Source organism: Arachis hypogaea, chromosome 9, assembly GCF_003086295.3.
Source record: "Arachis hypogaea cultivar Tifrunner chromosome 9, arahy.Tifrunner.gnm2.J5K5, whole genome shotgun sequence".
In the NCBI taxonomy this organism is placed as follows: domain Eukaryota; kingdom Viridiplantae; phylum Streptophyta; class Magnoliopsida; order Fabales; family Fabaceae; genus Arachis; species Arachis hypogaea.
This window is the reverse complement of record NC_092044.1, coordinates 110905688-110922536: the sequence shown is the minus strand read 5'-3', so window position 1 is coordinate 110922536 and position 16849 is coordinate 110905688. Positions and strand designations below refer to the sequence as shown.

At 35.1% G+C, this 16849-nt stretch overlaps 1 protein-coding gene and 1 long non-coding RNA gene across 2 annotated transcripts; both read right to left on the bottom strand.

The window, feature by feature from the left end:
- Positions 1 to 1048: 1048 nt before the first annotated feature.
- LOC112711811 (uncharacterized) lies at positions 1049 to 2259 on the bottom strand. Its single transcript, XR_003157604.2, has 2 exons — positions 2031 to 2259; positions 1049 to 1239 (listed from the first exon to the last, which is right to left on the bottom strand). It is a non-coding gene; the product is annotated as an uncharacterized lncRNA (long non-coding RNA).
- Positions 2260 to 4198: 1939 nt separating this feature from the next.
- On the bottom strand, positions 4199 to 7722 carry LOC112711808 (vacuole membrane protein KMS1). Its single transcript, XM_025764530.3, has 8 exons — positions 7365 to 7722; positions 6557 to 6768; positions 6145 to 6223; positions 5586 to 5888; positions 5251 to 5399; positions 4959 to 5075; positions 4707 to 4886; positions 4199 to 4623 (listed from the first exon to the last, which is right to left on the bottom strand). Exons 1-8 carry the CDS (start codon positions 7423 to 7425, stop codon positions 4444 to 4446), a joined length of 1281 nt encoding a protein of 426 aa, XP_025620315.1. The 5' UTR covers positions 7426 to 7722; the 3' UTR covers positions 4199 to 4443.
- Between the last annotated feature and the right edge of the window lie 9127 nt (positions 7723 to 16849).

Genomic DNA, 16849 nt, shown 5'->3' with positions numbered 1-16849 from the left:
AACTGAAAAAGACAATATTTTGTGTCCTTTTCCCGTTCAGAGAGGGACCCATGAAAGGAATCAATTAATGGAATAAGGCAATAAGCAAAGTCTTCATGCCCCCCTTTACCCACTTGTGAATGCTGAAAGAAAGATAAGCCTCATGCCACCACAAAATAAAATCAACTTTCAACTATGACTTACCGCACCTTCCTGTCCCCACTCTAACACCTCCTTATTAAAGTAAACTCTTCTCTCTTTCTCTCTCTCTCTCTATATATATTCTTTTATTATTATTATAAATAATCATTATTTATGTGTTTGGTGAGCATCATAAGCAGTGTAACCTACTCTTTGGTCACTGATCGAAAAGAGTCAAGCTACTTCAACTTTTTTCTTTTCTGTTCACATTTTGAAATTTCTTCCAAGCCTCGGAATTGACCCTTCTTCCCATGTTGCTAATTAGATAAGACAACCTAGTCACCTAGCACAAGCATTTCTCCTTTTGCACATAATCACCAATAGTCCAATACTTTTAATTTTTTTTTTAAAATATTACTTGTACTGTCATAAAACTGTAATTGCACGTAACCCATATAATTCTACTTCCTTAAAAAAACGTATTATTGCTAAATTCGGGTAAGGTAGGTAAGGTATGTATATATGCTTGTATGACAATCTGAATCGTCTGTGAAAATGAGAGGTGTAAGTTTGTTTGGACTATGCAGATGTATAAGGCTAAAGTTAACCATATTAATCAATTTATTTGGGTTGAATATTCATCCATGTGTCACTATCTCCGGAAATGATTCATTCCCCAAAATATGAAGTATAAAAAATTATAGTTCAACAAAAATATAATTTCTATATCTGGTGAGTCTAGGAGACTGTTTCCGTTTGCTTTCATCTCTTTCTTACGTGGATTGTTTATTCAATTTTTAAATAAACATTTTCTCCATACGTGCTTCATCTTTCACTTAGTTCATTGCATGTGTGATACGTAACATCAGATTGGTGGGTAAAGAAAAAAATAAATAAATACCCATAAATAAATACCTTCAAAGCAAAATTGGAATGAACGCAATTACTTGGATCACATTATAAAGTGAATTTTTTTCTTGCATTACATGAAATTATATTGCATTACATTTTACCATTCACTACACGGCACAAATGATAATAAAGATATGAGGCCTAATTGGAATTGGAGGGTCCATTGCCTTTAGAAGGTGCGAGGTGAATCCACGTCAAAGGCAATGTCTACATTAGGCACAGGTGAATGAATGTCCAAAAGCTTAGTAAATAGGATAAGCAGAGCAAGAAATTGAGTGAAAAAGAAATGCTATGAAAATGAATGAAAGAGATGTTTTTTTTTAGAGATAAATATCAATCAACATATTTTTTATTTATTTATTTATCATCCCTATGATTACTTGAGAAGGTGGAATAAGCTAAGCATGCTCTTTAATTTAGTGTGTGATAGTGAGACAATGAAAATAGCCACTCATAAGAGGGAAATTACCCAAGTGCCACTAGAGCCAATCATGTGAATTAGAACTTTTGAAATTCATTGTTTAAAAAAATTGTACTGTATATGGGGAAAGAGAGAAGCATAGATGAGATCACATGACATGGGGAGGGTAGAGTGGGTGGAAAATGGTGGTGGGTTCCTCCTCATAAATTACCTTTTTTACAAAAACAAAAAGATTATTGATAATGTTAACAAATGTCTTTATCATGATAAGAGAATAATAATAATAATTTTTTTAAAAACATTAATCAACAATTTTTTTTTAATGATATTCTTAAAATATAAATTATGGACGACCATAATTTAGAAAAAAATAAAAAGGCATGGAAGGACCCATAAAGCCTTCCCTCATCTGAAGCATGAAAAGAAATTGCATCCATTTAGTCAACCAAAATTGAGCTGAGAATTTGAATGCAAACCCCAAAGGTAAAAGAAAAAAAAAAAACAGAACTTAAGAAGGTGAACAATAGAAGGTTGAAGGAAAGAAAATAATCCAGATTAGAAACAATTCAATACATACATATGAATTGGGAGAAGAGAGTTAGCTGAATTGGATGCAGCTTTACTTCAATTCCATGAGAGTGATTATCAGATCACCATAGTTCTTGGAAGTTGGATCTTAGTGGAGGAAGGGAGAGAGAAAGAACAGAACCATTCCCTTCCCTTCCCTCTATTTATTGGACTCACCAAACTCTCTCTATCTCTTTCTCTCTCTCTCATGCATTTATAATATAGGAGCCAGCAACCCAACCCAAAAGAATAAAGAATAAATACAAATAATGGAAAAGAAAATGGTGGGAACCACCAAACAAGTGAAGTGTTTGGAGTTGGGACACTTACTAAACAAGATAACACCACAAAATCCGGGGATATGGGTCCCACAACCTCTTTCCATGTCTATACAAACACACATGCATACATAATGTTTTTCTTTTTATTATATTATCTGTCTTGTTAATACAAATCAGATCTTTATTCCAAACATATAAAATTAACTAATTAATAATGAAAAAAATATTTATCTAATGTTTATTGACGAGACTTAAATAAAAATATAATAATACGGCAAGTAATTTTTTTTTCACTTAATTGTATCCAATTTTAGCCGAGCAATATTTAACAGTATTATTCATTGGTGGTCCAGAAAATTATTCAGACATAATTTGTTTTATCTGTTTTGACTATTCAAACAGTATTAAATGAATAAGCTGGTGAGTTTTATTTAAAAAAAAAAAGAAAAGATTTTTAAGACTTTAACTAACAAAAACTGTATAAAAAAACCCTGAAATTAAAGAAAAGTTGGCAAGAAACATAGAGCAGGCAAATTAAAAGGTTTGGTCTATGGAGAAAAGAGAGGTTAGAGCGCCCTGAGATGGAGGGCTATATTAAATGATGCGCCGCCCCACCATAGCAATGGTGGTCCCCACCATATGCAAAGGATTGCCGACGGTAGATTGCGGTGGTCATGGTGGTAGGACCCTCCACCATTTGACTCACCGGTGCCATTCTCATTTCGCACTCAGTAAGTGCCTTTTCTTTTCTTCCTCTCTTTCTATTTTCTGGGTCCATGCTCATTTGATTATTCTATCATTTATAATCATACATTTTGTTACCTACTTTATAGTTTCAAAAAAAATTAAATTACTAATAAATCCAAATAAAATTTGACTTAGTTTCCAAATGTAAAATATGAAGCTAAATTTTATATTGTTATTATCATATTTTAATGTTTTGATTAACAAAAATATTGGTTGTTCATTTGGGCATAAATAATTCATCTTACTTTTGGATATTGATGTAAGCTGGCTTTTTTTTCCCTCTAAAATTAGGAGTGAGACTCGAATTCCAGATTTTTAGGTAAATTATATTTTAAATTAAAGATTATCATCACATTAATATTACTAACCACAAATAGTAAGACATGGCTGTACAATTATTATATGCCTTAAAAGCAAACATTATTCTGTATTGGACCTATAATAAGGACAAGCAATAGATCTTGGATCATGCCAATAACAATATAAATATTACTATGATGATTCTGAAGGATGTTTAATATTTTTATTTTAAATTTTTAATGATGCAGCTTGGATCAGCCCACCTTGCACTCCTATTTTAAATTATGTTAATATTAATATGGCCTTCCTTATTGCATGGTATGTGCTCCCCTAAAAAAATATAAAAATAAATGAAACAAAGATAAAGCCTCTTAGGTGAAGCCAAGGTGCAGTTTAATAATTGGAGCAGTTATGATTAAATAATGGAGAGTCTTAAGTTAAGTTGCCTTGATAATTTGGCATCATCTCAATTGAACACAGTGATCAAGAAATACGCTAAGTTTTAAAATCTTTCAAGTGAGTAAAGATAATATATTCATTTTGCTAGTAATCTCCGCCAGCAGATTCTTATTAGTCATTAATCTACACATAAAATAAAACCAAAGTGTATGACAATGATGATGTTTAATACTGTGTTAGAATTAAATTATAGTAGACTTTATATCAAACAAAATCTAGATCACATGGTCGAAAATTTTGATATGCTTTGCTGACTTGGACTGCTTCCAATTATTTACAATTGTAGGAAGTAGCATTTAAATTATATTATCAAACAATTGGCTGGACTGTCGTGTTATGATTGATTATCACAATGGACACTAATATAATATAATGAAAAAATGGTCTAATATTCATAAAATAAGCAATAATTTCATTTGCCATTTCAAAAATAATGTCAAGTTTCCAAACAAAAGATTGACTAAGATGAGAAGTTTCAACTTTTGTTGCCTAAAGTGTGTATTTTCATTCCTATAAATATAAGCTCCTAGTTAGACCTATCTGATTCTAGTTTCCATTGGTAACCTTCAAGAGTTTATGCTTGCAAAGTACCACCAAAAAATAATTCAGCAATGCTAGCAGATTATCAGCATTGCATTATTGCATGTATGAATTTCTTGAGAAAGATCCATTGGTTTTTGTGGCCTCTTTTCTCTCCTGTTGTTTCCTCATATAACTCTGTGCAGTTGCATTTACAATCTTGACAAAGAAGTTCAAAAGCATAAGCAACACAACAGTGTTCCAGATTGAAGCAATGGACAAGTCCCATTTTTTCTCCTGAAGATTATACAAACCATACTAATATATTTAGCAATTCAGAACACTGATAAACATATAACATATCAATTAATAATGATTACCTTACTATTTGGCAAAACCGGAATGGGTTCTTTCAAATACTTATCTCTAATTGCATGGAGCTTAGCAATCACAGGAGGCAAGAAAGAAGCAACACCAGGTACATGGCCAAGGACCCCAACAACACCATTTTCTATCCAATTAAGAAGCTGATTATTGCAAATTGCGATGATGAATACCGTCTGCGCAACATTCAGCGTCAATCGAAAGCTTGTATACACACAACGATGTCACTCTTCTATAATTATACAAACCTGTATGTGAGTTTTAATAATGGCCTTTCCAAAGAAAGTTGCAAGAAAGAATTTCCAAAACGAAACGCCAAATTGTCCGCACATAATGCCAGCAAGGTCAAACAGAGGATTTGGAATCTGAGATGTAAATTCAGATGTTGGAAGATTGCATCTTAACATGTTAATGATGAATGTATCATATGCACATTGAACAAAGGAACAACCAACTTATTTTCTCAACTCTAAGCACAAGAAGTCTAATCTAATGAAGGGAAAGTTCATGCTATTAATAAAGAATGAAGTTGATACCAACCGAAGCAAGTGCTAAAATTGTAAAGAAGTTCAAATATTGAGTGTGCGATAGAAGCCAGCGCTTGGCTCGATTCAAGTGAGTTGCCATGAATCCTTTATCTTCACTATCCAACTCAGCCATGGCATCCAATTTGCTCCCAGACAAGCGTGCTACTCAAATGATTTGATTAGTAGACTCATATACAAACCAATCCCTAAAGAAAATAACTAATTACTGATGCTAAATCAGACAAACCAACTGCAGAAAGTTATAGAGAAATAGAAAGGTTGTTGGTGTCACCAAGTACATGTATTGAAAACTAGAAAGAATAAGACACATAAATTAATCATATATACCTGCCCTGGAGATAAAGTATGGAGGAAGCTCCCCAATAGCTGTTCCTATACCCCATAGAACAGCCTCCACCTGAACTTGAGGCAAAATGCTGCTGAGTGGAACTCGTGAACCATCATCGACTACCTTGAACAATGGTCGCCCGAATTCCGAGCATTCTTTATCGAGCCAAGAAGGACTACTGTTGAATTGTATTGTATCATATGGGGCACTTTTCAAATCAACTCGGCCACATTGCATTGCTTTGATTGTAAACAATACTATATGTGGACCTAAGTAGAGAACAAAAGTATGCAAACCAGATCCTGAAACAAAGAAAATGACAACAAAAACTTAACAAAAAATGAAAAAAACGAAAAATAAAATAACAGGACCAAATATATAACTCGTGGGGATAGAAGCTATATAAACAAGGATTGGTAAGCCTTTACAAGTATGAAGAATATTTATTGTAAGCAAATGTTTTCTAAAGTTCAGATCACACAGCAGTCTAAAGACCAACCATGTACGAAGTACTAACCATAAATAACTCAATCAGGAATGCAAGTTTATATTCCTTACCAAGACCAATTGAAGATGCAACTCCAAGGGCTACCCACCACAGTACAAAGCGTGAATAATTAATAAGTTCCTCCAAATGCTGCACAAAGAGCATGAACAGTTAATGTCAACGGAGCAGCTAATCGAAAACAAAAGAACTGCATATGGTTGGGGGGAGGCCTTGAAGATAGCATCTTAGGAGAATGACCGCGGTAAATAAAGAAGGGAGGACACATTTGGCAAAATGTTCACAAAATGAAAACTTAAGCAAGTTATACATCTTTCTACTGCTTATTGAATATTTCAAAAGGCCTGGAAAATTGAATGTCTAGGTTCACATACCTAATCCTGGGGTACTCAGTAATCTGAAGAATTATTTTCAGTGAAACTGTTTTTCGTACCTACATTCATTACTGTGGGAAAAATGAAATACCTTTTCATGAGAACCATCAGTTGGAATCAGCATCATGGCAAGAGCCCCTATAACACAAACAAAAAGCACAAGCCATCCACCTATTTCCAGCAGATAGAATATTGATTTCTTCAGGTATTGAATTATAGCAAGTGTGAAGAATTTTAGAGTTCTGAGTGGTTGTGTGGTTATCGTCAAATTTTCTAGCTCCAATTGTTGCTTCCGTTTATGCCCTGCAAGACAGAAAATTTCTAGTCACTATATGACTACCAATTCCAGATGCCAAATTTAAACCTTTACTCAACTTACACCTAAGAAGAGAGAAGTAGAATCAATTTGATGGTTTTCACTTTTCAAATGTTAATCTCAGGTTGTTTCAAACAGCTAGTTAGCCAACTTAGTGTGGCATGGATTGCCACATAACAATACATGACAAAGACCCCCCAAAATAACAAATCACTAAAATTTGATGTTTTCCAAAATACCGTGAAAAACTTTACTAAAGCCCTCTTCCACAAAGCATCATACATCACCATTCAATTTGGCAAAAAATTCTTCATTGTTATACCATCCCAATCCTAATTCCTAACTACAAACAATTTCACAGATTAAAAAATAATATTTTTTTTAAAAAAAGCCTGAAATTACAAAACCAAATACGCAAACCCCAGAGTGGAACAAGTTTGAACGTAGATTAAATAAATATAACACGGTGATTAAAACAGTGCTTAAATATAATAATTAAATAAATATATATAACCTTGAACGTAGAGAATGAAAGTATACATGAAAATACTAATTGAAATTAAAATGGAATAAAAGAACGTGCCTGAGTTTGAAATGTTAGTTCTTCGAGAAGTAGACGATCTTTTAGTTTTAGCAGACCCCATTATTGGTTGCACGCTAAAAATCGAATCTTTCGATTTGGGAAAACAATATATTCCCTGTTTGTGTGTCTAGTCCTTCTGGGTTGGCGCTTGCATGATCGAAAGAAGAAGGTTTGGAATGGAATGGAATGGAATGAGTGAAAATTGCAGAGGGCAACGAGAGGGTTGCTTTGAAGATCGGGCGCGGAGCATTTGTCGCGCTCAGTCTCGGTATCTGCTGCTATCATACAGATCCTTAACGTCTCCAATACGACCATTACGCATTATTTTGCTTTTTACTTTTCATCCTAGAACTTGTTTGGAAAAAAGAATTTTATTTTATTTAAAAAAATAATTTATTTTTATTTAAAATTGAACTTTATAGTTTAGTATAATTTTAATATACTAATAAAATAGAATTTAATTTTTTTATTTGGAATATTTTTATATAATTCTTCACTCTATGTATTAGATTTTAAAATATTTTTATTTTTATTTAATACTAATGTAAGAATTATATGATTTATGTAATTTATAATATTGTCACGCAAAAAAAATAAGTTTATTTGAAGAAAGTTTTGTCAGTGGTATTTTTTGTACAAGATGTCTCTGGTACGAGTTGTGAGATAAATTGAAAATTTGCAAGTTAAGACAAACGCCTCTTTTATATGGGGACTGATAATTATCTTATTTAATCTTATTTGGCATGTTTGGATGTCGTTATTTTGTTAAAAAAATATATTTTTTAATAAAAAAATATCTTTTTTTATTTTTTAACGTATTTGATAAATTTTTAGTAATAAAAGTAAAAACACCAGTAAAATAAAAAAAGATTTTTTTTTAGAAGCTGTAATTTACATTTTTTTTAAAAGATCTTTTTTCCTTAAAAAAAAGATGTTTTTCATGTAATAAATAAACAAAAAAGTACTTTTATATTGTTATACCCAAATATAATTGATAGATAAAAAAACCTTTTTACATGAGATATCTAAACATAAAATTACTTTTACTTTTCTATAAGATCTTTTAAAAAAAGATAACTCGAAAAAAGATATTTTCTTAAAAGCTCACCCAAACAAGTCAAGATAAGAGAGATTTAAATTTGATTATTGGTTAGAAACTCTAGTGGACTAGTTCCAAACCTTCTAGAAGAGCGAAGCGGGTCAGACCCGGATAACCAAATTCAGAGACCATTCCGAGAGAAGTTCCTGACCGTTTTTTGTCTGATAAATTGGATAACTGCCAATTTTAAATACTTCAGATGGATTGAACAACGTACACACATTCTTCACGCACTTACTAATTTTTTTGCCATGTGAACTAAGGTTCAGTTGCACAAACGTGCCATTTTTTTTTGGTCAGGGAACAAACGTGCCTATTAAACCATACATGCAGCCACGTCATGACATTGTTGAACCAAAGCCCATAAGGCCTCTTTTACTTTTTGGTGTTGTCTCGTAGATTCAATACATCATATGAACCATACTGGGATATGCCCGGCCCAGTTTGGCCATGTGCCATGACCCAATATATATATATACTAGCGTGATAACCCGTGCAATGCACGGACTTCACGAAATTTTTTTTTGGACCTTTAAAAAAAAATACTAAAAATATCACTAAAATGTATTCTATAAAAATAGATATGTTGTATTAAATTTGGATAATTACAAAATTATTATTACACTAAAATAAAAAAATAGAATACATCAATTATTCAATATGTCAACAAATGGTATAACATAGTTTCTAAGATAATAAAAGATAATAAAATATTTAAACAATTGTTAGCCACTAAAAAAACAGAAAAAAGAAGTCCAACAGAGATGTATTTTACTATTACGTATTATTTTAAACACATAACGTCAAGATACCTACTAATAGCAAAACAAAATATATACAACATATATAAATTTGTTTATTAAACAAAAAACAAAATATGTCAAAGACAACTTAACATATAATTCAAAATATCCATCAAATAGAGTTATACATATGACGCCTAACGTCGCTGAATCAATAACTCTATCTGGCGGTTAGCTATTGAGCCGAGTTTTAAGGTAATGATATCACCCTCCTTTAAATTATATACTCTACAACATTCATTCCACCCGACCCCAAATTTTCATTCTCCACCTCTTTCTCCACTTTTCAGTAAGTGGAAAAAGAACACATTCTTCTCTACGTTGAAATCTGGACCGGTGATCGTCCAAATCGAACCATCTTCAAATAGTTTAAGATACGCAGCAAATTTTGAAGCCAAATACTGCAACTAACAATTCATAGTTAACATAAACATAATATTTTCATACAAAATGAATAACAGATTTAAGAAGAACATTCAATAAGCTTGCAAGAAAAAAAAAGAATAAAAGAAATCACTCTTTTGAGATGACGTTACCAATCTAGATTGACCCAGATCCGAAGCCGTGATGATCTTTTCAAAACAAACCTCTGGAGCGTATCTAATTCAGGATAATTTAAATATGTTAGTCACCACACTAAAAAATAGCAAGCTATGCCATGATATTAAAATCTAAAACAGAAGAAAAAAAGTTACATCTAACATTACCTAGGATCAGACAATTCGTTTGCCGCGTTACTTTGTTCGTTGACCTTTAATGATAAACTGCATCCACTAGACAAATCTATCGGATTATGCGGATTATCCCCTACCAGTATCCCATCTTGATCATTGTTTTCATCACCATCTGATGAAAACTAATCATCAGATGGTTCAGACCCAGATAGAACCATCACATCAGCTGATGACTCCTCATCAATCCTGGTATATTTGATGCGGAACACTCTTGATACATTATCAAGTGTCTCTGGGTCCATTAGCTCAGTCACATATGCATCAGGATCAAGGTGAACTTGGATGGCTGGTTCTCCTTATTCCACAATGAAATAAAAAAAAATTCAAAAACCGACATACCTAAATTGAACAGATGCCGCTCTATCGATAAAATAGAAAGTTCTAATCTGTTCAAATGAGTAGTCAATTATGAGCAACTGATCATTCTTTCTTATCACCTCCAAGACTAAACAATTATCTAGCTCGTCAATGACATAGAACATTGGCCCAAATCCTTCGCTATGAGTTGAAACAAAAGTTGAGGAAAGAGGTCTCTCACCCTATATTCAAATTTTTTTCCAAAGTTAATTTATATCTAACAAAAGATGCTAAAAATACTTCAGATAATTTTACCTAATTATTTAGCAAAGAGAAGTATATATACCTTTAAATCTATCATTATTACCAACTGAGCAACACAAGAGAACAATAATCACGTAAATGAACAGACATTATAATCAGCATCACAAAAACAGGTAATTAAGTAACTAACACATATGAGGTCTTTTTGAATGTCCAAGAAAAAAAATACTAAAATTTTGAAAGAAACAATGAAAAAAAATTTGCTGTTATCTTGATAGATTCTGAAACCAAATCATATACATAAATTTCGAATCATCTTTTCACATATTAATAAATGCTGATTTTTTAAAGTTAGTATCAATATATGTATGATTAGTAAAGATTATATTATTTATTTTGAATGGACATTGATAATTTATGAAAACAAATCTTTTTAGAGTTGTTGTAGTCTACACCTATTTGAGATTAGAAATATCAGGAACTCAGAATTAGCTAATCAAACTCACCTAACAGAGAAAAGAAACTATCAAGAGGAGGAAAGTAAAAAAGACTACTAACTGAATATAAATTAAAAACAAACCATTCGAAGTTAAAGATTAAATCCACCTCTTTAATCGGTTAACATACATGATATAATATTCCATAATATACTTCGTTACATGATCACTAAAAAGGCGAAATCTAAAAATCAGTTCTTTTTCGTTGGACCAATATTGTTGGGTTGCTAAAAACCTCCTATTAGCACATAATGGTACGATTAGAATATAAGACTGAGACTTTTAACCAAGAAACGAACTAACTAAGTATTCAAAAAAAGTTAAGTAACAAATTAAAAGCATATTAATGAAAAATACCCAAGAAATCACTTTGGAAAACCACTATACAACATATTTTACAGATTAGGACAACTTATGAAATCTGGCCTACATATAAATGCGAAGACAATAAAATTAAATTACAACATGAAAAATATTTGAGAAAGAATTAAAAAAAAAACTATAGATGGCATAACACGATATTTAATTGACATTAAAATTTTCAAAAGCTAATATGAAATATATTGAATGGAAAAATAAATGAGACTTCAATGGAATTGAAAATGCAGCAAAAAAAACATTTTTTCTAATGCTCAACACCATACCTGTTTGCATCTTCTCTATTAGCATTTATCGCCATTCACCCTTATCAGATAGAGAGACTTGGTATAAAGATTCAAGAACAGAGAAAATATCTTGTGTCTTACTGCAAAAGAGAGTACTATAATAAAGTAAATCCTAATATGAGATTTCAACAAATTCAAGAAAAATAAGTGATAAAATTGAATCCATAAAGATAAAGAACAAACATAAAGAAGGAACAGCAACCATTGATAAACAAAAGAAGAAATAGATGAACAAAAATATGGTTATTTATTCTAGTAAATTAAATTTCTGCTAATGCTAATTATAAAGCCGAGAAGTTTCAAAAAGTTAATCACTACTAATAATAATTTAAACAAACAATCATGAATTATCAATTTGTTAATTACAATACGCATTACAAACGACATGGAAAAAAGAAAATATACAAAAATTAGATCAATATTAAAATATAAAAGACTAGAATGAATATTCAAAAATTATAAATATGATAAAACTGATTTCAAGAAAATCTTTTTTTATATTTTAAAATAATCGATAAAATAATGTAAACAATGATTATATCTTTTAAGTTGAGGAAGAGTTTACAAAACTTAAAAGAGTAAATCCATACCTGAGAAAATAAATTTGGGATTAATAGTTGGAGTACTTTACAAAATAACTGATCCTTGTAGAGAACAAAAAAAAATTAAATGTAAAATTAAAATCATGCTAACAGAAAGCATAAAAAAATAACTTGAGAAGAATCAGATGTTGTGATCAAGGAAGTATAAGACATGTCATGTGCTGAAAATCAACTGTTTCTTTCTTTTTCTTTAAATTTGCAGCTAAACTTTCACCGAATAATACATGCATGTCCAGAAAAAAAAAGTTTAAAGGCAAAGAAAGCTAGCAAAACTGAAAAGAAAACGAAAAAAAAAAAGATACAAAACAGAAAATTTAGTTATCAGTGCAACCATTAGGACAAAAGCTGAAATTGATCTTTGATTTTCAGTTTTTAAAGGATTTACCTTAACAGCACCTCCCTTGTTACTTGGCTGAAGTTTAGTGTCTTGATTTGTCAAAACCTGAAGATAAAGAAGTATCTGTCGAGTCACCGAGGTAGACTGGTCTGTCGGAGGGATTTGAAGCACTGGGAGCCACCGCAGATAAGGACAGCTTGGTATCCTGTAGGAGGATATGGGGTTTTGAATATGAAAAAGTTCGGTGGTAGACTTTGCGGGTTGAGCGAGGTGACACGATACAGAGAAAGACGAAAGAGCTTCAGTAAGTATGTTGTTGTCGCATTTCTTTCTTTTTTTTTCGCTGGGGAAAGGTGGAGAAAGTGGGTCGTGACCTTTGGATTTTTACTCTTTGCTGGTGATTACTGTTGATCTTCTTAAACTTTGGGAAAAAATTAAAGAAACACAAAAATAAAAGATAGTTAAATTTTTTTTAAAAAAAAAAGAGCTGGACTATTATGAAGAATTAATTACTAATGATCATAAAGACTTTTAATATTCGAATTATTAAGAAGCACTTATTTTTTTTAGTATTTATGACAATTAAAAAGAATGGTTAAATGTTGAAAAATATGGGTAAAAAACCATAATAAGCCAACTAGCTCAAAAAATTACGTAAATACGCCAAAGCAAAAATCGTTTCAGCAATAAGCCAGATCGCATTTTTATATAATTCGAACCAGGTTGGTTCGAACTCTATTTGTTAGTAAATCGAACCAGGTGAGTTCGAATTAGGATTTTTTGTTGGTACTAAATCGAACCAGCCTGGTTCGAATTAGGAATGAAGGTAATTCGAACCAAGATGGTTCGAATTATAGAGAGAGAATGTTTGCATGTAATTCGAACCGGGCTGGTTCGAATTACACCAATCATAGTTCGAACCGCCTGGTTCGAACTATGTGTGAGACTGAGCTGTATATATATGGTTCCAAACGTGAGTTAGTATCATTAGAGGGAGTAGGATGGCTAGTGAGGAGAGTTTTGTGGTTTTGGTGCACCACAGAGGATCTGTTAATAGAAAAACTCGTTCCGGAGTAAAGTTCACAGATAAGAATCCTCTATGTATTGTCATAACATCAACGACGAGTTACGATGACCTTGTTAGCGCTGTACTAATGAAGCTCGGTCTGGAGGGTGCGAAGCGGGTAAAGAAGTTTTTCTATCGCATTCCAGTCACGGTGCTACAGAATACGGTGAAGTATGATTGCTTCACGATTAATAATGATGCGGACTTGCAAGTAATGTTTCTCTGTCGGCGGCAGTTTCCGGAGGTGAGGACACCGGAGTTGTTGGCCCGGCTGGTTGATGTTGTATCCAGCTCCGGCGGTTCGAACAGGAATACGAACACTATAGCGAATGCAGCAGGTTCTAGTTCCCGGCCTGCCGTTGCTTCCTCGTCCGTCCCTGTGTACGAACCAGTGGTCCAACATGTCGCCTCCCCATCTTTCGCTGTTGACCTCAATGCCACCGAAGGCGACGAGGTAGTGGAAAGGGAAAACTTGCCGAACGCTTTAGTGGGAGTTGCACTTGTTGGCGTAGGAGACGGTTTTTTGGACGATGAAGACGAGGATGACGTCGAGCCGGATATGATTGACGATGATAGCGCTGATGATATTGGAGCGACTGGGCCTGCGTTGGAGGTAGGTGGTTCTAGCTCTGGCACACAGCAGTATCCACCACATTTTTCCTCGTTGGACTTGGACGCCATGAGACATGAGGGGGTTTTAGGGCACGCTGTTGGATTCGGAGCTAGAGATGCGGAAGGGACTACTGGTCTGACAGAGTTCCAGGTGGGTCAGCAATTCCAGGATAAAGATGAGGCCCTTTTAAGTGTGAAGACTTACAGCATCAGGCGAGGGGTACAGTACAAGGTGGTGGAGTCCGATCACCGCCGGTATGTGGGCAAGTGTTCCGAGTTTGGGAACGGGTGCACATGGTTGATTCGACTGAGTCTCCGGAAGCGCAAGGGCATTTGGGAGGTCAAACGGTACAATGGACCTCACACCTGCCTGGCCACATCCATCTCGAGTGACCACAGGAGTTTGGATTATCATGTGATTTCGGCGTTCATTATGCCAATGGTTAGGGCCGATGCATCCGTGAGCATCAAGGTGCTCCTGAACGCCACGGCAGCGCACTTTGGTTTTAGGCCGACTTACCGGAGGGTTTGGATGGCGAAGCAGAAATCTATTGCCCTCATATACGGTGACTGGGATGAGTCCTACAACGACCTGCCTAGGTGGGTCTTGGGTGTCCAGCTGACGATGCCTGGGAGTGTTGCGGTACTGAAGACGAGCCCGGTTCGAGTTGGAGGACAGGTGGACGAATCTCAAGCGTACTTCCACAGACTTTTCTGGACTTTCCCGCCCTGCATCGAGGCATTCCGTCATTGCAAGCCGCTAATCAGCATTGACGGCACACATTTGTATGGGAAGTATGGGGGAACGTTGCTCATCGCGATTGCACAGGATGGGAACTCCAACATTCTACCTGTGGCATTCGCACTAGTAGAGGGTGAGAATGCGGAATCCTGGACATTCTTTCTCTCGCACCTTCGACAGCACGTGACCCCGCAGCCCGGTCTGCTGGTTATATCGGACAGGCACAACGGCATCAAGGCTGCGCTTGAGGCTCCTGACAGCGGTTGGCTACCGCCATCTGCGTACCGTGCATTCTGCATACGACACGTAGCGGCTAATTTTGCCCTAACCTTCAAGGGCAAAGACGCTAGGAGGCTACTAGTCAACGCGGCGTATGCGAAGACCGAGGTTGAATTTGATTACTGGTTTGATATCCTGCGATCTGAAGATCCGGCGATGTGTGAGTGGGCGAACCGGATTGATTACTCGTTGTGGACTCAGCATCGTGATGAGGGGCGGAGATTTGGTCACATGACGACAAACATCTCCGAGTGTGTGAACTCTATCCTAAAGGGGGTCAGAAATCTCCCTGTAGCATCCCTGGTGAAGGCAACATATTGTAGGCTTGCGGAACTGTTTGTTCGCAAGGGGAGAGAGGCTGAGGCCCAGATGGGAACAGGACAACAATTCAGTCAGCATTTGGTGAAGTGTATTGAGGCCAACATGAAGACGGCCAGGTGCTTCACGGTGACGCTGTATGACCGGGATAACTCCGAGTTCACTGTAGCAGAGACCACTCCGACTGGTTCTTTCTCCTTGGGTACTTACAGAGTATCACTTGCCTCTCGGACATGTGACTGCGGCTACTTCCAGGCTCTTCATTTCCCGTGTCAGCACGCACTTGCATGCTGTGCATACTCACGGGTCACCTGGACCTCTTACGTTCACAGCGTCTATCAGATTAGCTCGGTGTTCAATGTGTATCGGATGGGATTCACACCTCCGATCCCGGAGGGCTTCTGGCCACCTTACGACGGACCCACGGTGATTCCAGACCCTGACAAGAGGCGTGCCAGAGAGGGTCGTCCTAGATCCACTAGGATACGGACGAATATGGACCAGGCGGATCCGAATCGGCCAAAGAGGTGCGGCCTATGTCGCCAACCCGGACACACACGACGTAGTTGCCCACAGGTTGCAGGCTCGTCTCAGACAGGACACCATTAGGATGCATGTTGTTAGTGTTAGCATTATCTACATTAGTGCGCATCTTACTAGTCTTAGAGTTATTTAGATTATTTCCCATGTTGTTAGTCTCAGTATTATTTACATTAGTGCACATGACTTTTAGTTTGATTGTTGCGAGTAGTAATGAATATGGCTTCTTTAATTATGTATTTTTTTCTTTAAAGTTCAATCAAATATCATAGTGGTTTGTACTTTTTTTTGTTATGTTATAGTCTGTTTACCTATGTTTTTTTTTATTTGTGTTCTGGGACATTCATTTTGTATGATCAATGAATCTTGAAACAGTTTAGTGTTTATTTTTTCTTATTAAATTGTGTCCGGGTTGGCGACATAGGCCGCATCTCTTTGGCCGATTCGGATCTGCCTCCTCCATAGATACACAGCTAGCTCAGTCTCACACTAATTCGAACCGGCCTGGTTCGAACTATGATTGGTGTAATTCGAACCAACCCGGTTCGAATTACATGGGAACCTTCTCTCTCTATAATTCGAACCAACCTGGTTCGAATTACCTTCATTCCTAATTCGAACCAGGCTGGT

What these genes read in the sequence shown, in the direction of transcription:
- LOC112711808 (XM_025764530.3), bottom strand. Translation starts at nt 7,425, where the DNA reads ATGGGGTCTGCTAAAACTAAAAGATCGTCTACTTCTCGAAGAACTAAC. An exon ending in TTATTAAAACTCACATACAG is followed by an intron (nt 4,887 to 4,958) that starts GTTTGTATAATT and finishes AATGTTGCGCAG; the next exon opens with ACGGTATTCATCATCGCAAT. An exon ending in CGGTTTTGCCAAATAGTAAG is followed by an intron (nt 4,624 to 4,706) that starts GTAATCATTATT and finishes TATAATCTTCAG; the next exon opens with GAGAAAAAATGGGACTTGTC.